Below are 25,620 nucleotides of genomic sequence, written 5' to 3'. Positions count from 1 at the left end.
GAGGTTTAAACTTTTCTGATCAGCAGTCTCTTCACAGGGTCAGCGCCCGATGACGTCACCTCTGCGGTTTTTATGAATGAAGCTGATGTGATGACAGCGTGTCAGTGAGAATGTGGGTGTAGACACCTGTGTCGGGTCGGTCAATGTGTTGATGGTTTCCATAAAAAGCTGACAAACAAAACAACATAAGTGTGTTTGTGTGTGTGTGTGACAGAGAAGGAGAGATAATAATCACATAAATTAAAACTTTGATATGTAGTTAATTCTGCTACTTTTTTTAATGCTTACTGTAAATACCTTTTAAAAAATGTTAAACTGGTGGACTGAAGCGTTAAAATATAATGCTAATATTATTATTGGTACATCAAATAAGAGACTAAGAGGATGAGTAAAGCTTCTTTTAATTATCAAAGGCATATTTCAATCAAAATGCTACATGAACTGAAACTTTTACTCATCTAACTTAACTAAAATTGTTGGATTTGTGAGAAAACTCAAAAGCTCTTTGTTGAGAATGACACTTAAGCAATGGGAGTTAGTACCCACAGTACTTTAAACCAGGGTTATTACACTGAAATACTGCGCGGCATAAAAATCTGATCTCTGCAGCGAAAAAATATAAAAACACATTTATAAAAGACACACTTTATTTCAAGTATGCACTTACAAAAGTTACAGTAAAACATGTCCATAACAAACCTCTTCAACCTTTTCCACAGTTCAGGTTCAACATTTAGCTCAACATTATTTACTTTAATGTACAAAATTCCAGGAACAACTCAAACAAAAAGCTCTCAGTGACGGTTGAGGCACACGATCTGGAGAAGTGGACGCTGTGAAGAGCTCCTGACTCTCCGCTGAATTAATCCAGTGGTCCCAAGTTATCAGTCCATAAATATCAGACTGGAATGATACAAAATGGGAGACCTGCTTCCAGCTTTTAAAATGCAAAAAAGAAAAGAAAAAAAAATCTCTTTGTAGCGTCGTCCAAGTCGGATAGAAAAAACATCATGAAGTCAGTCAAACGTCCGCAGGTACAGTTGTGTCTCTTGTGCAGGAAAATGTTTGGATTCACAGTTCTGGAGTGGCAACGACCAAAATATACAGTCACTAATAGAGACTATGATAAATACTAAAACGCTCCTCTGGCTCAAAAGCAGCCCTCTGTTATACCATATTGTTGCTCTCGCCAATCTTATCCACCAGCTGAAAGAGAAAAACAAAACAATCCACAGTTAGTTTTTACAACTTATACCGATTCGGATAAAAAACACAATGAAAAAACTTAAGATATCTGTGAAAATGTTTCATTAACTGAAGATCTAAACAATATTAAAGGGTAACTTAGACATTTTTTCATCCTGAACACTATTTCCTCAAGGATTTTCTTTTTGTCCAAGTGATTAATGAGGACAGTTTCAGAAATGAGTCCAGTGTTGAGTGAGACTGCTACAGCTGCAGGCAGTTCTGACTTCTGACTTGTAATGAAACACACCATTTCTATTAGATCAGTAAGGGAGAAAACCTGCCTACCTTTAATAAAACCAGGTGTTTTACTCTTTTCAAGGCACTGAGGATCAGGGTTTCCTGGTCAAATTGAGATTCTTAGGTATTTTTGTTGCTCTGGACAGTAGCCAGGCTGTTGTTGTTAACACTGTCTTTGTTGAATAAGATCCTTCACTATCATTATTGTCAATGACACCGGACTCCAGTTACAGTCATTTTATCATCGTAAAACACACTCAAAAACAACAGAAAATGATCCATGTCTTTTGACTTTCCCACAATCAACAACTCTGGTTTGGTTAAAATAAACCTTTAACTCACTGTGTTAGATTTCAAAATATCAGGAGAGGAGAGAAACAGACGGGAAAAAAAACAGCGCGTGGAACCAGAATATTTTCACATCTAATGGATTGAATTAAAGGCTTATTTCAACCAAATAAGAGCATGATGTTGGCACAATTAGATATCGTTTAAGACTAAAACAAGATTTGGAAACCACTGAAAAAGAAGTTTTCCATGAAGACTATTACATTCTGATAACTGATCCTGGACACTGACAGTCTTCATAAACGTACAAAGGTCTCACACAGACAGCAGACTCTAAAGAGAGGAATCTCATGAGGCCGTTTTAAATACAAGGGAGACACTGTTATCAGGCTAGACAACAGAGCGACTGCCAGCTCTCGCATTTCAGTACAAGACCTCCTATCAGTGTTTGTAACTAAATTTTCTAAATCCACACAGATTGACAGTCACTCAAATTCAAACTTCTTCCAGAGCTTCAATTGCATCACTCAGTCTGGATCTGATGAAAGCTCCGGCAAAAGCTAGTTAGATTACTTTGTCAAAATATTAGCATCAAGGTCTAGTGTTATAAACAGCCTGTGAATACAGTGTTTTTCAGGATTTATCAAATGTAGTATGTTGTAGCAGCAGCTTTATATAAAAAACTCCCTCAAAAGTATTAAAACATAAAATAACATAACAAGGACTGAAACAGAGGTGACTAAATATTCTTTGTGATGAATTAGTCGTCTCAAGCAAGTTTTACATCTCAAATAATTTATATTTTGCAAATTTCAAATCACCGATTGTAATGAAGTACTTACTGTACTGATCCCTGGTAAGCTGAGCAAAACGCCGAGCACTGGAACTCGTCTGATGAAGCCGACTGCCACCGGGAAGAAGCCCCTGTTAATGAGAGCATCAATAAGGTGAGACCAGAAATTAAGACTAATTCAGGATAGCGATGATAAGGAGACCGTTTGATTTTCTGTTTGATCTGACCTGAATAAGAGGAAAAACCCGTAGATCTCCAGAACGACGCCAATGATCGGCCAGCCGATCAGAACAATAAACACTCCTCCCAGGAAGAAGGTGGTGGCTTTCGCTTTGTGTCTCTGGAAGAAGAATCTGAACGTTCGCTCCAGGCCGATGACGAAGGAAAGGCCTGAGACAAACAGAATCTGCACAGAAAGCAAAGACGAACAACACGATCACAGATGCAACACGTCTCACAGAACATATGAGGGAGATGTTGGTGATAGGATTACTGATCAACTCACATTTCCAATGGCGAGGAGAGCTTTATCAAAAAACAGCATCATCCCAAAGAAGAGGAAAAACACACCGAACCCTGTCAGCCCCATCCCAATTTCTGGAGGATTTAAGAAACAAAACATATATGGCTGTTACATCGCGTCATAAGCTGTTGTTAAAACTGAGCAGCTGCAGACGCTAGCATCATTACAAACAAAAACTACAGGAAATAAGAACAGGACTGCGTTAAAAAAAAACAACTTTAATATTCAATATATGTGGGTGAGACTAAATAGGTTTTGCCACACTGTTTATATTCACATAGCTACCCTTTAGATATCTCTGGTTGTATCAGGTTATTGTGGGTAATGTTGCAAATCACTGCATATGACTGCCAAATCCCAATATTGTTTTTTTTTTAAACAAAATTATGAAAGTGAAAATCATAAGACATGCTAACACTATCATGCTAACACTACATTATTCAGTCAGCAACATTTTCACATTAAAAGATGAATCGAAACTGTTTTTTTAACCTGTTCATTTAAGTAATTAGTAGTAATAAGTGTGTAAATAGATTAAGATAATAAAAATAAACCAATAGATGATAAATGGAAGGTTCTTGGGAGAAAATAAACGACTTATTTTTCCAATTTATCCACAGTTATTTCTTCTTTTTGAAACGGTGACGTGCTGCTACGTGACGTAGCATCGCTCTCAGCCAATGGCGTTTGAGCTGCTAACCTCGTACATTTAGCTAACCCCGGGCTTTACACACAAACAAACACTGTAAAGACAAAGAACAGCGTGGAAACATGACCCGTCTTACTTTGTGAATCCGTGAGTGAAATCATTTTGGCAGCAGCAGGAGGATTTATCAGTTCACACAAAGCTCGTAACGACTCTAACCTGCTTCTTTGGCTGTTAGCGGTAACTAACTGATGCTACAGGAGCAGCGATGAAGGCAAAGCTAGCGGTTTGCTGCTACGCCACGTCACGTCACGTTACGTCTTCCGGAGCCACGCAAGCGCGTATTCCAACAAAGATCGTAGAATGATGGATCTCTTGGTCCAACCATCAGTTGTGTTTTTGAAAGCTGAACACAAGCTTGTTACTTTTTTGGTTACGATTGACATAAATTATAGGATAAACTACCCAACAGAACATGAAGTAGTTAAACTGTCTCCTTCTTGATCCGCTTAACATCACCATTCTGCTTGTGCTTTAATATATCAGTAATCTTTAACACTGATCTGATACTCTGCTACCTAAGAACTCTCTGTTCTGTATGGACCCAAATATGTATGTACATGTCGGAGTTATTTTCAGATTTTCAGAGTATTTATTTTTTAAACTAACTGCTTTATCTGCTTCTGTGTGTTTTCTGGTACCCAGATATCCGGTCAGAGTGAGTGCTCTTCATATTTTTTGACGAAACTAATGATCTGCGCATGCTCGTTCGAACATTTCTGTGCGTCACGACTGCGCAGCGATTGCGCCGTTAACGCGTTAATTTAAGCTATCCGTTCGTTATTTTATACACATTTCACTAATATGTACTCTTGTTATTGCTCCCAAAACAATACGTGTATTTAATTTGCATTGGTGTTTTAAATACAGAGACTTTTAAGGACACTGCGCACCCTTTTCCTTGATTTCAGTAATGAACTACAACTCCCATGAGCCCGCGCAATAAGGAAGAGGTCAACACAGATTTAGACGTGTTCTCTCAAACAGGAGTTTGAGTGGAAGCAGAAAAACCTCACAGTAAACATTAACCGCTGGTTATTTGCAAATATGCTCCGATCAGAAATCCGCTTCATTAAGTGACATTTTCTCCACCGAGTTTTCCTCAGCAGTGAGACAACATGGGGACAGCTTTTGCCATTGGTCTTGTCTTTATCGGATGCTGTAGCAATGTGGTGTCTCTGGAGCTGCTTGTAAGGTCAGTGACAAACTTAGACTGTGAATGGACTCATGTAGACTTTATTACATGAAAGTTTTCACAGCTGTCACTTATTCTTGGTGACTTCCCACTGAACGAGCAGCTGTTAGTGTATGCAAAGTGTAGTTAGAGTAGAGTGACACATTAGCATGAAGTCAGAGGTGGAAACTAACTATTTGGATACTCAATAAGTAGCTTTACTCATGTGCTTGTGCTTGTGTTGAACCTTTATTTACTCTTCATTAAGTTCTCATGAGTGGTCACTCGGGTACTTTCATAAAATGAGACACTAGAGAACTTAATTCATCTAAAAGGTAGGTTTTGTGCCCAGATGTTTAACATACTGTAGTTACATAGGGAAATAATACATAGTTTAAATATACATTATACTTTATGCATCTATAGTGAAATAAAATCCATACATACATCGAGGCGATGTATGGATGGGCGATGGATACACCAGGCAAAAGTAGAAAAAAGGGAAATAAAGGTTGATACAAGGTACAAATTAAGTTGCACAAAAAACATTGGTTATTTATTTGCCTGTTTTATCCTCATTAGCCTATATTTATGGGGTCCATACATAAAAAATGTCCAACTAAAACGTTGATTAAAACATGAATGGATTCAATATTAAAAACAAAGCAGCTAATCCTTATTCAACACAGCCAAGTAAATGGCTTTTTGTGCCTGAGTCACATCACATAGATTTTCATCAGCACTGGTGGTTGTTTAATGGTGTATTCACCATCTGTAAAGCTGTAAGCTGCTGAGCGACGGCTCGCACTGAGGGTGTGTCTTTGTGTTTGAAGTCAGTTGAGCCTCTCACTAAACTCAGCACTAGTACTAAGTAAATAGTAAATGTTTTGCAGCTGCATCACTGAAAGCTAAACATTTTTAGTTTCACTTCATATACTGTAAAATCTGGTCTTTTCTTGCCTGATTTCTGTCTGATGTGTTCTTCAGAGAGTTTCCAGGATGCGGCAACATCGTCACCTTCGCCCAGTTTCTATTCATTGCATTAGAAGGTTTCATCTTTGAAGCAAACTTTGGGAGGAAGAAATCAGCAATCCCTGTAAGGTAAGAAAAAAAAATCCTCTCGTTGATGGAGTTTGAAATTCATACTGCAGGAAAGATTTCACGTTAAAACTAACCCCTCATGTCTCTTTTTTGTCCAGAAACTATGTGATCATGGTGACCATGTTCTTCACAGTCAGTGTGATCAACAACTACGCTCTCAACTTCAACATCGCCATGCCGCTACACATGATCTTCAGATCAGTAAGAAGTGTTGTTTGTCTGCTTTAACCTCCATCCTTCACCTCCACCTCAGTCTGATCTCCATGTTTGACCTGCTGCCTTTTTTTTATTTGCAGGGGTCACTGATCGCAAACATGATCCTGGGAATAATAATCCTGAAGAAAAGGTGAATACCTGCTTACTCTGACAACAATAACACCTATGACCTTCATGTCTCAGTATTAGTCCGCAGTTTGACTGCAGTTATTTGTGTCTTCTCACCTTTCAGGTATTCAACAAGTAAATACCTGTCAATAGCTTTAGTTTCAGCTGGCATCTTCATCTGCACCATCATGTCTGCCAAACAAGTGGTGAGTCCTCTGCAGAACACACTGCACCACTATAACAATGCTTAATTTACTTATTAAGTATATTTTGTGATATTTTCACTACAAATTTCTCTCTTGAAATACCTAATATATTTAATGCATGTTGTCATTTTGTCTCTGCAGAATGTGGCCAATGAGGGATCAGAAGAGCAAGGCTTTTATGCTGTCATGCACTGGTTGATAGGTGAGTTGGTAGCACTTTATTTGAAGAGGTCTGACATGACACCTATCATGAACATGAAGGAGTCTTTACGCATGTTTACGGCTGTTGTCGTTAAGTGTAATTCAATCAGTTGTGTCATTTTTATTGAAGGTTAGGGTTAATTGACCGAATGACATGGCAATATGCAACATGAGCATTCCATTACAAAGCCTTCCGCCTCTGTGATTGGTTAATTGAGTCAGACCTGACCGTTTTAAAATTAAAGGGTACCCGTGACTTTTAGGTCGCAAACTCTTTAAGTTGACGTTTCATTTGGACTAGGGCTGCAACTAACGATTATTTCCATCATAGGTTTAATTTTGATTTTTTAATCAGTTAATCATTGAGACTATAAAATGTCAGAAAGTAGGGAAAATGTCCATCATAACTTTTATTTTTAGCCAGCAGTCCAAAACCCCAAGATGCTACATCTACAATGACATTAAAGAGAGAAAAGCAGAAAATATTTGGTATTTTCGCTTGATAAATGACTTTCAACTTACATTTCAGCTCTAATTTGAAAACCTTTTTTTTTTTAATCGATAGAAACAAGCGGCGATATTAAAATGACACCATGAAACAGATTTGTTTTTGTTTGCTTCTGTCCACTCAGGTATCGGCATGTTGACCTTTGCTCTGCTGATGTCTGCGAGGATGGGTATTTTCCAAGAGACGCTGTACAAGCAGTATGGAAAACACTCTAAGGAGGCTCTCTTCTATAATGTGAGTCTTCTACTCCGGCACGCAAAACACACCCAAAGAATTCAAACGGCTTCAGGCAGAGTTGTGCTTCATTTGAGTTGAGTAAGTTTGTCTCTCCTCTCTCTGTCCAGCACTGCCTACCTCTGCCGGGCTTCCTGCTGCTCTCCACAAACATCTACAACCACGCTGTCTACTTCAGTCAAAGCAGTGAGTTCATTCAGGAGACTTAGCGGGTGGAAAGTTAATGATTTGTATCTTCAACTCACAGATTTGAATAAATGTCTTCTGTCTCTCAGCTCCTGTCGTTGTTCCTGAAATTGGACTGAAGATGCCGATAATGTGGGTCTACCTGCTGGTCAACGTCATCACACAGTATCCTGTCAAAACAAGCTTTATCTCACTGCCTTACAGATATAACTCACCTTCCTGTAATTTAAGTGTAATCTTCTCTTGTTTCAGACTTTAACCAGTTCTTTCAGATATGTGTGTATCCGCGGCGTGTTCATTCTGACCACAGAGTGCGCCTCGCTGACCGTCACTCTGGTAGTGACTCTGAGGAAGTTCCTCAGCCTCATTTTCTCCATCCTTTACTTCCACAACCCCTTCACTACCTGGCACTGGGTGGGCACAGCTGTGGTCTTCCTGGGAACTCTGCTGTACACGGAGGTGCACAGCAGCATACATGCAGCACTGCGTGGACCCAGTGTCAAGGAGAAGAAGGCAGAGTGAAGAAGAAGAAGGGACTGGTGGTCGAGTAGATAAACCGCCACAGTGTTGGACTTAGTAATTGTTTTTTAGTGACGATCCTGCAGCGATTTTATACATTTTTGCCATTTCGTTTTCATACTTGATTGCACATCATAGGACTTAAGTAAGCCCCCCTCACACCAACACACTACATGTTAAAGGATAAAGCTGCTGTTATTTTCATTATTGTCAATAAATCCCATTAAAAGTTGCTGGTAGTGACGAAACAAACGGAGTCATCGCCCGAATCTGCAACTCCTCTCAACTCTACAGAGCGTTATCTTTACCGTCTTTCAGCTCATTGTTTACCTGTTTGTCTCACAACTTTACTGTTGTGGTTCACTTTAGGGCTGCAACTAATGATTTTCTTCATTATTAATCGTTTAGTCGATAAAATGTCAAAACATTTTGAAAAATGCTCATCAAGATTTCCCAGAGCCCAAAGTGACGTCTTCAAATTTCTTGTTTTGTCCAACCAACAAAAACCCAAAGACTCTTCATTCACTATCATAAATGACAAAGAATAGCAGCAAATCATTTCATTTAAGAAGCTAGAAAGAACAAATATTGGACACTTGGCTTGAAAAAAAATTACAGAAACGATTAATCAAAATAATTTGCACACTGGTACACTCTCTCCACTCTCACAGAGTCTATTTCGACAGCTGGTTTCAGCAAAGAAGCTTTAATAAAACATTGCATACTTCCTGCTCAGCACCAACAGAAAACGGACATAGTTAATGACGAGCTGGTGAACATAGTGGAGCTTTTAGCAGCTAAAGAGCTGGATATTTCCCTCAGGAGGTTTGTCGTTAAGACCACAACAGAACTAAAAGAGAGTACTAGACTTACAATCATTATGTCGACAGAAACACGATTCCAGATGAATGATAATGTTGCTCCATAATTGCTGCTAGACTGTTTCACCATATCAGCGTTAAATGTGATGATAATTCTAGAGTTGCAACGATTTCTTGATTCAAGGCAAATTAATCTTCAACTATTTTCATTATCAACTAAAACATTGTTTAAAGGGGCTTTGTGGAACTTCTGTGTCGTGCTGGAAGCAGGTCATCACTTTACATCAGCCGACTCCGTTTCTAAATTAAAGCTAGCTGCTGTAGTTCTTTGTTAGCGGAGCGGAGAGACGCACCGAGATGAGGCGCTCGAGAACGTGCATAAAGTCACATCCTTTGGACTGTCGCAGAAAATCTGAGTCCTTCACAAAGAAATCCACAGTCCAGCAGCATTATACAACTTAAATCATCCACAGGCTTGTGAAGGCAACAGGAAAGGTCTCATTTTACATGTCCTGTTACAATCTACTCACATATAGCCAATAAAAAAAGTGATTAATACATGTAAATTCCTACAGATTGTAACATAGAGCCATTTTAAGGAATTTTTAAGATCAAGATTTGATGGATCACTTTGTCATTGTGAGATTTTGCTGCCTTTTTTGGTCTTAAAACATATTGAATATTATGGCCTTTGGATTGTTGGAAAAAAAACAAGACATTTTTTATGTCAAATTGTGCTGTAAGATATTGAGATGGGCTAGTTTCACTTTTTTCTGATTGAAATGATTAGGCAGATGAATCGACAATGAAAAGAGTTTAATTGCAGCCTTATTGCACAGTAGATAATATGTCTGCAGTGGTCACAGCCTGTTTACACTGCCCCCAAGTGGCCCAAAAAAACATGCAGGTTTAAAAACAGGACACAATTATACATATATTTTTTTATTTTTTTTTAGGGGTCAAATCATTTCCTAAAACATCTGGCCACTGTAGTTTTTCATGAACGTTACTCTAACACGAGTGAATAGTGCGTTTGTAGGGAACTACTTTCAGCTGCGGATTAATACACAATTGTTAAGCTAATTATTATCTGCAGTAGCAGCAGCACTTACGTGTTTTAAATTGTTTTTGAACAATAAAGCTCCATAACAGAGAAAATGATATGACAGACTACTTTGTTAGTTTGTTTTTTGTTGGGATTTATTGATTATAAAAAAATTAAGGATATCATCAGCTCTGGTCGTTAGCATTCGTACCTCGTTAGCGTTCACAGATGCAAAATCTTGGTGCAGCTTACTTTTGTCTGTAAAGTTGTGTGAATATTTATTTTCTAAACGCGACAGCTAATATTCCACTCCATGTTAGCACTGATGCTAACGTGCATCAGTAGGATTACACAATAACGTGATGCCCTACAGGGAGGTGATTTATGCACATTGTGTTGTTGTTTTTTTTTCTCATGTGTCAAATTGTCTCAGGTGTATTGATCCAGTACTTGTCAACAGGAATTTCATTGTTTAGTTGAATAAATCTTTACACTCCCTGCGCACTGAAATTAAACACAACCTGGTTACAAATACTGTAAAGTCTTTGTGGAGTTTATGTTTTGTAAGTTTTACACATTTAACAGGCTGGGACACAATGTTCCCTCACGTCTCTGACCTGTCGACCAATCCAGAGGGACGTTGTTCGGCTGCAGCCAATAGCAGCAGCTCTTGTTGGCGCTCCGCGGTGGGAAGGGCAGATTGTTGCAGCTGCAGGAGCTGCTGACTTCACTGAGCTCAGATCCACGTTGTGGATTAAAAAGTATTCGCAGTAACCTCAGTGTTTCTGGTGGCAGAGTGCAGCTGCGGGCGTGGATGGGGGGAAACAGCCCGAGTCACTTCTCTCGTGAGGATGGAGAAGGCGGAGGAGTCACTTTTGTGAAGGGCATTCGGGTGAGTGAAAGCTCAGGGAGACTTTTGCATGAATTTGAATCAGGAGAAAGTATGCAAACAAAACGTGTGTAGGGGGACACAGTCGCTGCAGAGTGCATGAGGGGTTTTTTTTGTTTTTTTTTACACGTGCAGACCTGGAAGATGTTTAATTTAAAGCCCCTAATCCTCTGATATGGAAAGTATTGATCTCGACCTCATGGTTCACTCTGCTCTGGTGTTGGTGTTAAATATAGAAAGGCAATGGTCAGGTGTCACGTGGACAACAGGAAAAACAAATACCTCTGAGGGTAAATAAAAAAGACACTCAAAATCCTGAACAAGAAACAAGACAAAAACATAATTAAAGGAGCTTTAAAAGGACTATTTTACTCAGTGGTGTAACTAAGTAGATTTACATTTCAGAGAAAAATATTGTACTTTATACTCCACTACATTTATTTGACACGGCTAGCTGCTAGTTGCATACTGAGGTTAATAATACAAAATATAAATAAACTATTATAGGTTAAAATAACTAGCAGTCAACAAAGTAATTACAATTAGCCCCACTTTTACCAGCTGCAACATTCAAATGATGAAATCAATATCAGGCTATGTCAATAATTATAGTCCTGTTATATAATACATATCATTCTGAAATTGGCCATTCTGCATGACAGAAGAGTACTTTAACTTTTGGTACTCGGAGTATTTTTTGATGGTAACATAATTCAATAAAAGAGGGAATGACAGGTAGACAGGCACCTCACATCATAATAATAATAAGAATATGAGCAAGAATAATTTAGTTATATAGCACCTTTCAAATACCAATCATCTGTTATACTATTTTAGGTTACAGTAAGTAAGATCCATAAACAAGATAAATTAATCTAATGACTACAACAATTGAGTGTTAGAGACCCCCTCCAATAAAAATCAAGTTACAAGTGTTTTTTTATATGATACAACACATATCATGAGCAAAAGAAGCAGTCAGTGCCATGGCCAGTGTACCAATGTCTTAAAAAAACAGATTCAGACAACCAGTGTTTTACAAGTCAGATCTAAGGAACCAATCCTGTCAACTTGCGGGTTTGGATATCTATGTCATAGCAAAACGCTGCTGGGAACGAGCTGCGTCCAGGAGAGGTCAGGTGTGCAGGCGTAACTAATTATCTGTATTTTGCTGTCTAACTTTCCCTACTTTCAAATATGGCAGTTTTTGGCTTCAGAGTTGGAAAAGGAGAAATGGCAAACAAAGGACCTGGGTGAGAAATGGGTGTAGTTTATTTGGCCAAACTTCCAGAGAAAATTTGCTTTTGCAGAACTCATTCTCCAGAATGGAAGAGATTTAAAGGAGGATGTTTAGTTTGCTGAGATCCTCGGGCAGGAAGGCGGCAAAAGCAAGGTCACCTTGGTGGCCAAATGGAGTTTAGGAACTATTAGTAGGGCCCTGCTGGAGGGTCTCAAACGGCAGTCAGGCTCATAGGGGGTCAGCAAATCACATACAGTAATTCGGCAGAACTTTCAAGGCTTTAAAAACAAGCGGTAAAATCTTAAAATCAACTCTAAACCGTACAGTTAACCTGTGTGGGGCAGTAGAAATAATGTGGACAAAAAAGCTGCAAAAACAGCAACTTCAGAAAGATGCGGACACATTAGAATTAAAAGAAATGCTAATTATCGTATATTTTATTTCCCTCTTTTATCAGCTCTCAGACAAAGTCATCAATCGGATGAGAGAGTCTTCAAAGGTCGTCTGTCCTCAGCTCTCACAGAATGACAATCCTCCTCCACCCTCGCCTGAAACACAGGCCCCCACCCCAGTTCCCGCCCCTTCTGTCGAACACTTAATACCTCTGCTGACCTCTCCTCCACCTCCCTTCAACGACCCTCCACCTCCTCAGCAAGCCCCATCCTCACCTCCATCAGTGGAACCTCCTCCTCCCGTAAAGCTCGTCACTCCTCCTCCTGTGAAGTTTCACTCTCTCCCTCCTCCGTCTTTGGAGCCTGCACCTCCTCCTCCACTTGCAGAGCCAAAAATGACACCTGTAATGGACCCTCCCCCACCTCCTCAGGATGTACCATTCACACCTGAGGCTCCTCCACCTGTAGAGTTTCACTCCCTTCCCCCAGCCTCTGTGGAGCCTGCAGCCTCACCAGAAACTCCACCTCTTGTCGACCCTGTTATCTCAGCCCCCACTCCACCTCCTCAGGGAGCACCATCCACACCTGTGGCAGCAGAGGCCCCTCCGCCTGTAGTGTTTCACTCTCTCCCTCCTTCCTCTGTGGAGCTTGCACCCCCACCTCCACTTGTAGAGCCAATAACTACACCTCCAACCGACCTTCTTGTCTCAGCCCCACCTCCATCTCCACCTCCTCAGGAAGCCCCATCCATACCTGTGGCAGCAGAGGCCCCTCTGCCTGAAATGTTTCACCCTCTCCCTCCTTCCTCTGTGGAGCTTGCACCCCCACCTCCACTTGTAGAGCCAATAACTACACCTCCAACCGACCTTCTTGTCTCAGCCCCACCTCCATCTCCACCTCCTCAGGAAGCCCCATCCACACCTCCATCAGTGGAAGCATCTCCTGTTATAGAGTTTCAAACCCTTCCTCCTACCTCCCTGGAGCCCGCAGCCCCACCAGTAACTCCACCTGTACCCGACCCTGTTGTCTCAACTCCATCTACACCTTCTCCACAAGTAGAAGCACCCGTGGCACCTGAATCTCCTCCTCTTCCTCCTCCACCTGCTGTAGTGGAGCCAGTAGTCCTACCCACTGTTGAGTCTTTCGTTCCACCACCAGAAGCCCCATCTACACCATCAGTAGCAGAACCTGTTTTCCTACCTCCACCTGTGGAGGCACCAGCAGCTGTTGCTTCAACTGAACCTCTCGCTTCATCTCTGCCTTCTGAACATGTGACACCTCCACCTGCTATTGAACCTCCTGCTGTAGCTCTCTCTGTTGAACCTCTTGAACCTGTTGTCCTGTCGACTGCACCAGTGGAAACACTCCAACCTCCACCCATTGTTGAATCTACACCAGTTGAACCAATAACCCCACCCTGTCCTGTTGATTCAGCTCCAGTTGAAGTATTACCACCGCCGATGGAGACGTCTCTTGTTGAGCTTGTAGCTCCACCTGCTGCAGTTGAGGAAGTGCCTCCAGTGGTGGCTTCACTGCCTCCATGTGAGCTGGTTCCACCTCCACCACCTCCATCAGAGCCTGTAGCAGCACCCTCTCCTGCTCCAGAGCTCACTATTGAAGAGCCTCCACCGCCCTGTCACTGTCTGGAGCTGGCTATCGTACCCACACATGCACCTGTAAGCGAACCTCTCGTCGAGCCTCTAGCACCACCTCCACCTCCACCTGATCCAGCACCGCCTGCTGAGGAGCCCGCCATCACCCTGTCTTTGCCCGCGGCCATTGAGGAAGAAGTACCTGCCGTCGCTTCAGTGCCACCACCTGCAGCAGGTGAGCTGATCAGCACGGTGTTCATGATTGTAGCCACAGTTTGAACTAAATAAACTAAATTTCTTCTTTCTTCTTCTTTGTGTTTACGTGCAGCTTCGCCTGTTTCTCCTGAAGTGGTGGAGGAAGAGTTGAGGGTGAAGATCAAAGACGAGATGCAGAAGAGTCTGGAGGAGGAGATCAGCCAGAGGAGGCTGGAGCTGCAGCAGCAGTAAGAAATAATTACTGTGAAGGTTTCTGTCATGTCTCAGTGTGTGTGTGTGTGTGGAGGGAGATTTTTTATACGCTATGAGTAAAGACCTGCTTCCATCGTGCCATAATGCAACCTTCATTTTTGTGGTTTTTTTGTGAAGTCTGGAGGAGCTGAGGGCTCAGGCTCATGCAGAGGCCGCAGCAGCAGCTCAGGCTCGGGTGGAGCTGCAGGTGAAGACGACGCTGGAGGCAGAGAAGGCGGCGTACACCGAGAACCTGACGGAGGCCATCGCAAAGGAGCGGCTGAAGACAGGAGATCAGAGGCTCATGGTGCAGCTTTATGTAAGAACATGTGTGATCTGTGTGTGTGACAGGATCTCTCTGGTAAATTTAAATTCTTTCCTCCTCTTAATATCTTTTTCTTTCTTGCCCTCTTGTCTTGTTTCAGTGGATGGAGGTGAAGGTAAGACGGGAGAAGTTAATACGTGCATGACTCACTTTTTCACTTTCATTCTATTTATCTACATTTTGTGTGTGTTTTCCTGCTCTGTATTTCTTTCATGATGAGACAAAAAAGTCATTTATAACCATGTGGAAGCTGTGCATCACCATTTACAAAATATTAATGGAAATGCAGCTCTGGCATGAATATAAACTTGTTTTTAGAGGTGAAGTGACGTAAACATTTTAAACCCCAAACAGGCTCATCAACTGGAGGAGAAGGAGAGAGAATTACTGAAACGAGACACACTCTACAAGGAACACGTCGCAAAACTTGAGGCAAAGGTGGGCAACATTTGGATTATTCCTCATTCATACATCTCTTTTCAGGGTTAGATTACATCAAAGCCCCACAAGACTTGATCCAAATCCTCTGTTTTTATTGATAACGATAAATATTTATGACTCAAAAAGATTATAGGAGCAAGAAATGTTCATCTCACTGTTTAGCAAGTTTTTTTTTGTGGTTTTCGCAGTGTTTCTGTGCAAATGACAGCGTGATTGTATGAACTTGATGGTAACACATCATGTTTTTATCACTTTGACAGTGCACTGACTTTTACAAAGCAACTGCTGAGAGCTTCCAGAAGGGCAAAGAGGAGACGCACAACCGTTTTGCGTAAGTCCAGAATCACTGTGTTTGAATAAACGCTGTAATTATCTGCAAAATATCCTTTCTTTATAATCAAATCTTATTATTCAGACACATTTTTTTTACAGTTTATGTGATAAGTAGAGTTCAGTGACACATGGAACAGGGACAAAAGAGGTTGAATCATTATAAAGAGATAATAGGATAGTTTGAATGTGGTATTAACGTCCAAACCAACATGATGTTTTGCTCCGTTTTCTCTCTCTCAGGCGTGTCAACATCCAGCCCGTCTGTGGTGACTTGCAGAGTCAGATTTTGAAATGCTACAAGGAGAACACAGGAAAGACTCTGTCCTGTTCGAGTATCGCCTCGGCCTACATGCAGTGTGTGGACAACGCCAAGAAGGTACGAATCAACATACAGAATGATTTCTTCCTTCTAACCTCTCTCACTTTCCACTCGTCACTATCTTTTTTTTGTTCTCTCTCCTCCGTCTGCAGAATAAACTGAGCACTGGCGGTTAATCTGGAGAATTAGACGACATCTGACAACTAGAAAAGTTGATGGACATAATTCAACAAGTCACATGAAACACAGGAGAATTAGCTCCAGCCTTTAAAATCAGAAGAAGAAGAAGAAGTGCCATTCAGACCAGTCAGGCTGGTAGTCTGGTCTGTTACAAACATTAGCAGCTTGGTGTTTGCAGCTTCTCTGGTTCTTGGGATCATCTTTAAACCACTTGTGCCACAACAGTAACATTTTGAAGTGCTTGTCTTTGTGAATGAGGCGAAACTCAACAAAGGAACAGAAGATTTCAGTTTGTCATTTGGACCGAGGTGTGAATTCAAGTGAGGTACTTGTATGAGATTTATATACTGAATGGATCATCATGTATGTGTGCCTTTGAGTTATGAGAGCTAATTATTAGATTGAAGATGCATGTGAGTGTGAAGAAACAAAGACTTGCACATGTTTAAGGTTGTTTGTACTGTACATTAATTATTTCAGGGGTTATTTCTGGTGCATGCATAGAATTTAATCAATCACAATAAAGTTTGTTGTTGAACGACATTCAGGGTTCATACGCTTACTTTATCTGTTATGTATTCAAGGTCAGGGATATGCTTGATTTTCTACATAATCTGGTGTTTCGTCTACAGAATCACTTATTTAAACCAAAAATATTTGAAAATGAAAGACCCTGTTAATCCGTACAGCTGGTAAAATAAACTAAATATACATTGATTGCTGTGAGTATAAACGAATTGTTGTATTTATAATCTTGTAGAAAAAAGTACCTTGGGGTCATACTGGAGTAAAAGTAAAGACATTCTGTTAAATATTAAAATATTAAAATATGATAATAAAATATTTGGTCAAAGTGAGAGTCACCTATATGAATATATTAAGTCTTAAAGTATCTGATATTAAATGTACTTGTATAAGTAAAAGTGAAAAATCCATATATTTACATGTATGTATATACAGTACTGTAAACAATGAGTCAACAGCTTTTTGGCCTGATCAGACACAATGTGCAGAACATCTCTGATTATCAGAATACATTTTTTACATTCCCAATTGCAGATAAAATAGATGAATTAAAAAATGTGCTACTCTAGCTCTGATGCAGCATGTAATCTGCAAAGTAACTAGTGACTAAAGCAAATAAATAAATGCAGGTGGTTGCCGTCCTCTGATGGATGTAGATTAAGTGGAACGGGGCACAACAAAGTAAAAAGTCACGTAATCCGTGGTTAAAAATAGAATAGGCCCATACCACTGCAAACGTGCCACGTAGTGAATGTTCAGCATGATAATGTATAATACCCTGGATAAGTGATGTCACAGGAGATGACACACGGCATAAATGATCACAAAGTCGCTGAAAACCTCCACGTGCAGGACGATTAGAGGGATGAAGGAGTGATTTTCTGTTCTTGCAAAGTGTTGCTTTGTAAAAACAAGATGATGCAGTTACAGAGAGGCAAATTATCTTCATTTAAAAAGTTAGTGTCGCAACAATTGTACTGAACTCTCAGACAACACAACTCACTGTTATTGGTTTGGTTTTATTCAGTCATAAAACAATATCCAAAACATGGAACACAGATTCAAAAGAATGGGAGATGTACTGCAGAAGATAAAATGATGATAAAATAAAACAATAAATCATAAAGAGCATGGGACACAAACAAGATGTTAAGCCTCCATGCATTCCCCTTCGTCGTCCAACAACCCATGGATGAGATTAGAGCTCACTCTTGGCAGCTGAAGATTTAAAGGCCTGTCTGCAGTTTAATCTCCAACACAAAGGATTCATTTTTAAATCATCAATCTCAAAGAGCTCGACTTCATGTTGCAGCAGTTATAAAGCAGTTCATACAAACTCTGTTGAAGATCAGGGCTCATTTTTAAAATCAAATATTAAAAACAAACTTTTAATCATAAGAATAGAAGCTATTCATCAAATTTCAGGAGCAAAAACAGCAGAATAAAGCTTTCGTCTTTACTGTCTTACCGTCAAATTTGGCTCTAAATTCTCTTTATCATCTGAGGATTTTCTGATGTTTCTTGTTTATCATGCACAGAATTTTCTCTCCCTCATTTTCTTACTGATTCAGTTTCAATCAGTTTATTTAATTCCGATGTAAATATAATAAATATGTTAGGTCAGTTGTAGAGAGACCATGTTTCTTAAAATAAAATGGAATAATATGTAATTTAAATATTTTTAATAAACAATGAAAAATATGGCAGACGTACGGAAGCCCTGAAGGGCCATGCATTCATACATTTTATTTCCTCCGTTTCCTCCATAACAAGTTAATTTCATTTGTTTTCTCGAGATCTGGAGTTATAATCTCGAGATAACGAAACTTTGTTTTCCAGAGATAACGAGTTAATTTCATTTGTTTTCTCGAGATCTGGAGTTATAATCTCGAAATAACAACTGCCGTTTTCCCGAGATAACTGAACTCGACATCTTGAGATAAAGAAACTTTGTTTACCCGAGATAACAAGTTAATTTCATTTGTTTTCTCGAGAACTCGAGTTATTATCTCGAGATCTCGAGATAACGAAACTTTGTTTTCCCAAGATAACGATATAATTAATTCGAGATAGCAAGGCATAATGCTATTTCAGCCTGTGTCAGGCCTTGATTGAAAAGATATGTGATGCGGTGATCGATATGCTCCTGCTCCTCTGACATTGCTACACTGAATGATGTTTCCTGCAATGATTTAATATATTACACTATCGTTTTGTTTTCTCAAGATCAACGGCAGTTGTTATTTCGAGATAATAACTTGAGATCTCGAGAAAACGAATGAAATTAACTCGTTATCACGAGAAAACAGGAAATAAAATGTATGAATGCATGGCCCTTTAGGGCTTCCATACAGAAGTATAAAACAGATACGCATCTTGATTTATTTTTCAGCTAACAGCAAAATAAATAGACTAGACAAATAGTAGTGTATATCAGTATCTACAGTACTAATTGGGTGCCGCTGCTTGTTGCTTCATGGTCTGAAAATTCATGGGAATTTTTGCCATAAGTAGAAATACGTCGTTTCACAACTGTCTTACTCCTCAGTTTCAATGAAGATGTTTTTATTATAAGTTGCCTCTTTTTGATAAATAACAAATGTCAAACAGGACCCAGACGACTGCTGTCTGACACCAACAGGACACTGATAACAGCAGTATCACCAGCAGAGGGCTCTCCACCTGCAGCTACACACTGCTGCTGCTTCCTCATCTGTCCCTCACTGAGGGAGGGATGGTGTCCCCTTTTGCTGGAGTCCCTCATGTTTTGTTTCTCAAACAGCTGAATGAGTTCAGTGACAGGTCTCCTTCGATTTAGCCTGTAAATAAGAATATCGACATCAATACAAATATAGAAATGTTTAGCCGACAAAGGCTGAGGCCAGTTTGATTTCACATTTTATGAAGTTATCACGTTTTATATGTAACGTGTAAATTGACTAACGACACTGACCACAGCCTTGAAATAAATTTAGTCACAATATTGGCTGCTGAACTGTGGAGGAGTTTAAGTATATGCAGTAAAAGTGCTTAAGTGTACAGTACTGTTTTTTTGTGTGGTCAGTTAAATTTCAACACTCAGTCCATAGAAATGAACATTAACAAATCTCACGTCCTTCTGCTCCTAGTTTTGGTTAAACGCAGCACAGCTAAATCGGGGACTTGCGTGCCTGTTAACATGTGAGCGTCTCATCTAATTTTAGGTACCAAACGTCCTGGTCGATATGAAGAGGAAGTGAATGTTTGCATGTATATGTAGTTGCGTGTGTGCGGATGCAACTATATAGAGTAATGTTCCACTTCTGGTGATTTGCATGCAAGAGAATATATTAAAGGATTACATGCTCTTTACATAAGTTGAGAAAGTCCCACAGACATGGAAACTTCCTGAATACATTGAGTATTGAACGGTTGTCAAGCTGAAAACAAGGCCGGTTCTGTTAGTTCCTTAAATTTTGGCATTTTGGAGTTAAAGTCTTTTTACTATGTTTTAACCATTTAGGCCACTTATTTCCAGTCTTACTGCATTAATCGTCTTGTTCTGTTGTTTTAACCTCACATTACTTGAATCGTTTGTCAAAGCTTCAATCTTATAAATCTAATTAATTTTTATAAGATATTGTAACCACGTCCATGCCTGCAACAAGGACTTCTACATTGATGGATCGAAGCAGACGCTTAGGTGTTTGTTTTGCAGCTCAGTGCATCGGCCTCTTACAGCCTCATCTACTCGCTGCACAAGAAAGGCCAGGAAAGTAAAACAGAAGAAAAGCTGTGGTCTGCAGACCAGACCTGATGTCAAGTTCTTTCATTAGCCACAGAGGAAGCAGTGGCCAAACTCTACAAAGTTTATCCGTGGCTTCTTGTGTTTATGCAGAAGAGTGGTGCGTGTTGAACATTATGTAATTGCATGTAATTTAATTTGTATACACCTTTGCCTTTTGGAAATAGCTCTACTCTGCATGTAACTGCGTGTTTGTGTGTGTTGGATCTGTTTTTACTGTCAAATGAAGCGAAAACATCTACTGCAAAAAATGCAAACATGGAAAAATGGCCCTTTGTGTCCTTCAATTTCTACACTTGACTTCTTTGGCCTCCTTCCTGGGGAAGCCAATCAAAGGTGGAGTAGGACGGGTCCTGCACGAAAACCTGTGGGATCCATAATAACAGAGTAAACACAATGGAGCTTTGAGCTGCTAAAGAGACCCTCAGGAGGAGTGGGGATCAAAAAAACAAGCGTGAACAATTAGTTTACATTAATCACATGGACAAAAACTCGACTCCAAATTACTGCTAATGTTGCTCTTTGCCTGCTGAATAGGTGAGTGTTTGCTACATGTTCATCACTGACTTATATGTCAGTGTTGTGTTTACGGCTTCTTTCTGCTTCTCCCAAGTGTCCAAAAGCAATACATGAAGGCTCTCTCTCTTTCTATATTTTCTTCTGTATTTATTAAAATATATTATCATGTCTTATCAGTCTTCATATATTCATGTCCACAACCATGGTGCAGATCACAGACAGGATCTTCTGACCCTCCAGATTGTAGTCAGACACTCTCCATTTCCTCTGACTCTGTCTCATATCAAGTGGCTGAACAGAGGAGGTGACTCTCACGAACGTCATCCCCTCAAAATCCACCATGTTGAAGTGATTCTGGCTGTTAGCCAGGGCCCGTATGTCGATCTGCTGCGGATGGACTGGAGTCACCAGCAGACTACTGTATGGCTGGTGAGGCCTCCTCCTCCTCATCTCTGTTCCAGCTGCTCCTGCTGAAGCTTGGGGTGTGTTCAGTTGGGAAGTTGCGCCGTATCGATGCACATTGAAGCTTTCCTCATACCACATTTGGTCAAAATGCTCTTCATCTGTTCTGGGTCCACACTGGAGTGAAGGTAAGCAGGCAGCCAAGGATTTTATCTGGTCATCGCTCACAGCAGACGAGCTGAGGTTTGACACCTCCATCTTGATGACCCTTCGCCTTGGCTGTTCATGATAACCACCTTTGTATTTGCCAAAACAAAGTCATACATTTTCCAAGTGTTAACTTATCTTGTATTTAAATCTTAGATTTTCTTTAAATTATGCTAAATGTGCAGCAGTTAGCCTACCTGCAGTTTCGTTCCTGTGGACTGCTGACCTAAAAATAAGAGTGAAAAGACATATTTCTTCTCTCTCAGTAAGAAATTGTTCATTAACCAAATGCGCCATTTTGCTCAGCTAAAATAGATTTGAATGAAACCTTATTGAATCTGACTGATTCTGTTTTTGAATCAATACGACCAAACATTCTGAATTCTGAACCAATCACAATGTTTGTTTACAATAACATCCTAGTAGAAGTCCCCTGTGTTACGTAACTGACATGACGATGATGATGCTATTGAAAAGTGCATGTTTGATGCTTTAATATCTCGTGAATAACACTTTCACTAATGTTAGGTTGGAGACCTAATTTACCTTTTGGGCCATAGACTAGAAAAAATGACAGTTTGAGTTTACCCAAAACTACCAGTTAGTCTGAGATGTTTCTTATGGGTACATTTTGGTTTAAAGGGGCATTATGTAGTTTTGGAGAAGAAATTCAAACTCAGAAATATTTATTTTTTCCATAACTGAATAAACAAGCTGTTCTCAGAGGAAAATAAGGTCCCCAGAACACTGTGTGAAGCTAGAAAGGTGGCAGGGTCCGCCAAATATAAGCAAAGTGAAACAGTATGAAATTGTGTTGTCCTTTAAGGTCAGTTTGTTTATTCACTTTATTTAGTCATGAAAATATAGATAGTTTGTTTATTTATTTTAAAAAAAACAGTCAATGAAGATCTTCCTCTTCTGATTAAAATGTCTTCCCCAAAAACTACATAGTGCACCTTTAAGCAAAGCAACGCAGTTCATAACAAACGCACAACAGAAACATTAAAAATGCTTCTGTGGTAGTTCCTGCTACAAAAGGTGCTTCCAGGAACACGTTGCCATGATGACACACACAGATTAAACATTACCAGCCGATGCTGTCGCAATTTCACATATGTCCACAATGCAAATCAAACGCCAGTTACCTGGAAGTGACTGCTGATGTTAGTGCAGCGTCACTGTGGTTTATAAGCATGTGTTGTCTGCACTCACTATGTAGCTACATGGCTAAAGGCTTCCACTGGAAGCAATTATGAAACAGTGATAGTATTGATTCAAAAAAGTAACATCGGCCCTCAGAGCAGGACAAAATAACCAGTGAAAGAAAAATACAGCACAGCACTAAACACATTTTATCATTAGAAACAGAAATAAAGACACCTAGCTCCTTTGAAAGGTGACTATTAATCTATTTTACTGCAGGTGTGGGAGGTGTACGTATGTCTTTGTTGAAACAACAAAACATTGCTGAAGCTGCAGGGCTACAGGTACATTGTGTTCATCACAACTTTGGCTACTGAAGTATCACGATGTAAGTGACAAATTATCCACAGTTTCACCTGTTCTATATGTACAATATCTGAGTTTAGTCTGCTGCATTTAGCTTCTCTTGGAAGGCATTGCGTTTGTCGTTATGCAATCCTGTCCTTTCATTGATGGTGCTATAGTGATAGTTACCAAGGACGCATCTGAAGCCTGCAGGCTACTTGAGCAGGATTGTTACATAACGCTGCTTGTTTTTTAGTGTCCTGTCGCCCTGTTGCCGACTCAACCTGAATGAGAGCGTGACGTCTGATGGGATGTTATCTTAAGAAGCCCACACGGCCACAGGTCATATACACGGTAGGTACAGAGAGGTGTAGAGTATCATTGTCGCTATTGCAACTCTATGTTTAAGGGGTAGTTTTTCAACTTCATTCCAGATGTACTGTCCATTTTTCCTTAAAAAAGTAGTTAAAATGTGTCTAAAGTGTTAAAGCAACATGTTTTTTTCTCCTTGTCATTTTTTTTGTACAGTTTAGCAGTGTTTTGATTCTTCTCCAGGTTGACCTTGAGCCTAGTTTCTTATCTTTTTGCTAAGCTAAGCTGTAGCTTCATATTTCATGAACCGATATGAGAGTGGTATCTTATTATCAAACTCCCCACCAGAGTTTAAGCAAATAATACATCTAACAAAGAAGTCTAACAATTCAAAACAAGCCACTTAGATTCTTCATGTCCTGCTTAACGTGCCCATAGAGAAAAGTTAACACCCTCCTGGGCTGTCAGGCTATCTTAGCTCCGCTCTAAGTTCAGTTGCAGACTGTGAAGTTAAACTGAGCACTTGACAGTTCAGTGAGCTGGATCATGAGAGAAAGATCTGGACTGAAACAGTCTCAATATAGCTTGTGTCTGTGTGCTGGCTGTCAGAGTTACACAAACAGAGAGAGAAGAAGAAGAAGGGGGAGAAATACTGAGAGCAAGTGAAGACCGAAGAGATATTTTCAGTCTCTCAGAGTCTTAAGAGCAGAGTTGTCTTCTTGGGAAGATTAGCGATCTTGCAAGGATGGTCAGGATGTCGGTTAGTGGCCGGAGGCTGGCTGCTGGTCTGTGGACATTCCTTGAAAAACTGAGGCTGCGGTTTCACACACAGCGGTAAGGATGCATTAAAGTGAAATATAGGGGGTTGGAGATCAGATGAGAGCAGGTGCACACGGCGCTGTAGCAGGATGCTGGAGGACTGACAGCAGAATCAAAGTGAGGATGAGGATGACGAGGATGGGCGAGACCAGGGTGAGGGGTTGATTTGACTCAGCCCTCACAGCCACTTCCTCTGGCATCTTCAGGATGGAGGGATGAGAGGCGACTCATCGCGTGGTCAGCTGACTCACCACACAGGAACGGATACTGGGAAAGGAAGCACGTGTTGGGTGACGGGGGCCGGGCTTATGTGTGCATGTTTGCCTTTGGTGTTTGACAGAGGCACAATTATTCCATTTCCTGTCACACCAGAGGAATGCAGGGTGAGATTCCTGCTCTGTGAGTCGTGCCCTCTCACCTGCCATCACCATACGGATACTATTTCATCCTTCAGTTTCCCCCTCGGCCGGGGAATTCTTCAGTGCGTGTGTGTGTGTGTGTGTGTGTGTGTGTGTGTGGCTTTACTCAGAGAGGAAGTTGCAGAGTTTTTTTTGTTCTGGTAATAATTGTATACTTCAGGTTATGGCTAGTTTAACAAATGTTTCTGTTTTCTTATTGATTTTGCTCATTTGAGGGAGTGAGGAGAGGCCAAGGAAAAAATACGGCTGTGTGCTGTTTACACAACATTTTTGTGCTGGTCATGTACAAGCATGGAGGAAATAAATCTGGAGGATTATGTGGGTGAAGTGTGTAAATGGAGTAATTGCTTGTTTGCGTTGGCTAGAGCGAGAATGCTTTGTCATGCTGGGTGTGTAATATTTCTGAGGGAGAGAGAAAGAGTGAGCTGTGACTGTGAATTTTAGTTCCTGATCGGTAACTCATCTTCTTAGGCTTGCAAAACATTCACATCTCCACTGTTTACAGCCTCTGAACTTGCAGTTCATACAGATATCAATACAGAGCATCTGTGTCTATCAGTGTGTGTGTGTGTGTGTGTGTGTGTGTGTGTGTGTGTGTGTGTGTGTGTGTGTGTGTGTGTTTCTGTGTGTGGGAGCCCGTGTTGACTCACAGTTACAATAATGACTCTGGCAGAGCAGTAGATGAACAGCTCACACTGACTGTTAAGAGCAAAGAGAGAGAGAGAGAGAGAGAGGAGAGAGAGGAGAGGGGGCTGAGCTCTCCCTGGCATCTCCATCTCATAACTCCCCTGCCGCTCAGTGCTTCCATACACTCACAAACACACACTGCAGAGAGAAGACGACCCCGAGGACTCCAGCACCTACACCACAGGA

At 40.5% G+C, this 25,620-nt stretch overlaps 3 protein-coding genes and 1 long non-coding RNA gene across 5 annotated transcripts; 2 read left to right on the top strand and 2 right to left on the bottom strand.

Annotated features, from left to right (window-relative positions):
• Positions 1 to 506: 506 nt before the first annotated feature.
• On the bottom strand, positions 507 to 4,051 carry golt1bb (golgi transport 1Bb). The gene is made up of 5 exons (XM_084365272.1): positions 3,875 to 4,051; positions 3,072 to 3,163; positions 2,794 to 2,972; positions 2,616 to 2,697; positions 507 to 1,206 (listed from the first exon to the last, which is right to left on the bottom strand). The coding sequence occupies exons 1-5, from the start codon at positions 3,897 to 3,899 to the stop codon at positions 1,168 to 1,170; spliced, it is 417 nt and encodes a 138-aa protein (XP_084221398.1). The 5' UTR covers positions 3,900 to 4,051; the 3' UTR covers positions 507 to 1,167.
• Positions 4,052 to 4,535: 484 nt separating this feature from the next.
• On the top strand, positions 4,536 to 10,649 carry slc35b4 (solute carrier family 35 member B4). Its single transcript, XM_084365267.1, has 10 exons — positions 4,536 to 4,990; positions 5,957 to 6,070; positions 6,169 to 6,271; positions 6,367 to 6,416; positions 6,519 to 6,600; positions 6,742 to 6,802; positions 7,434 to 7,543; positions 7,654 to 7,729; positions 7,819 to 7,894; positions 8,002 to 10,649. The coding sequence occupies exons 1-10, from the start codon at positions 4,914 to 4,916 to the stop codon at positions 8,249 to 8,251; spliced, it is 999 nt and encodes a 332-aa protein (XP_084221393.1). The 5' UTR covers positions 4,536 to 4,913; the 3' UTR covers positions 8,252 to 10,649.
• Positions 10,650 to 10,802: 153 nt separating this feature from the next.
• Positions 10,803 to 16,815, top strand: LOC311264407 (uncharacterized protein). Of its 2 annotated transcripts, XM_084365247.1 has the most exons (9): positions 10,803 to 11,006; positions 12,701 to 14,462; positions 14,556 to 14,670; positions 14,813 to 14,993; positions 15,100 to 15,114; positions 15,354 to 15,437; positions 15,701 to 15,771; positions 16,014 to 16,149; positions 16,245 to 16,815. In XM_084365247.1, the coding sequence occupies exons 1-9, from the start codon at positions 10,929 to 10,931 to the stop codon at positions 16,266 to 16,268; spliced, it is 2,466 nt and encodes an 821-aa protein (XP_084221373.1). In that variant the 5' UTR covers positions 10,803 to 10,928; the 3' UTR covers positions 16,269 to 16,815. The 2 variants fall into 2 exon arrangements, with proteins under 2 accessions (XP_084221373.1, XP_084221374.1); XM_084365248.1 differs by lacking the exon at positions 15,100 to 15,114.
• A 4,407-nt stretch (positions 16,816 to 21,222) lies between these two features.
• On the bottom strand, positions 21,223 to 22,046 carry LOC311264425. Its single transcript, XR_014623462.1, has 2 exons — positions 21,907 to 22,046; positions 21,223 to 21,798 (listed from the first exon to the last, which is right to left on the bottom strand). It is a non-coding gene; the product is annotated as an uncharacterized lncRNA (long non-coding RNA).
• Between the last annotated feature and the right edge of the window lie 3,574 nt (positions 22,047 to 25,620).

The sequence above is a fragment of the Pagrus pagrus genome (genome assembly GCF_965226575.1).
Source record: "Pagrus pagrus genome assembly, chromosome: 10".
Taxonomy (NCBI): Eukaryota; Metazoa; Chordata; class Actinopteri; order Spariformes; family Sparidae; genus Pagrus; species Pagrus pagrus.
This window is presented reverse-complemented; position numbering and strand designations above follow the sequence as displayed.

Bases quoted from the DNA above. Each gene is read 5' to 3' on its own strand.
- golt1bb (XM_084365272.1), bottom strand. From the start codon at position 3,899: ATGATTTCACTCACGGATTCACAAA. The intron at 2,973-3,071 runs GTGAGTTGATCA...CTTTCTGTGCAG, and splicing joins CTCTCCTCGCCATTGGAAAT to ATTCTGTTTGTCTCAGGCCT. The intron at 1,207-2,615 runs GTAAGTACTTCA...TTTCTCTTTCAG, and splicing joins GCTTACCAGGGATCAGTACA to CTGGTGGATAAGATTGGCGA.
- slc35b4 (XM_084365267.1), top strand. From the start codon at position 4,914: ATGGGGACAGCTTTTGCCATTGGTCTTGTCTTTATCGGATGCTGTAGC. The intron at 7,544-7,653 runs GTGAGTCTTCTA...CTCTCTGTCCAG, and splicing joins AGGAGGCTCTCTTCTATAAT to CACTGCCTACCTCTGCCGGG. The intron at 7,730-7,818 runs GTGAGTTCATTC...TCTGTCTCTCAG, and splicing joins TGTCTACTTCAGTCAAAGCA to CTCCTGTCGTTGTTCCTGAA.
- LOC311264407 (XM_084365247.1), top strand. From the start codon at position 10,929: ATGGGGGGAAACAGCCCGAGTCACTTCTCTCGTGAGGATGGAGAAGGC. The intron at 14,671-14,812 runs GTAAGAAATAAT...TTTTTTGTGAAG, and splicing joins AGGCTGGAGCTGCAGCAGCA to TCTGGAGGAGCTGAGGGCTC. The intron at 16,150-16,244 runs GTACGAATCAAC...CTCCGTCTGCAG, and splicing joins GTGTGGACAACGCCAAGAAG to AATAAACTGAGCACTGGCGG.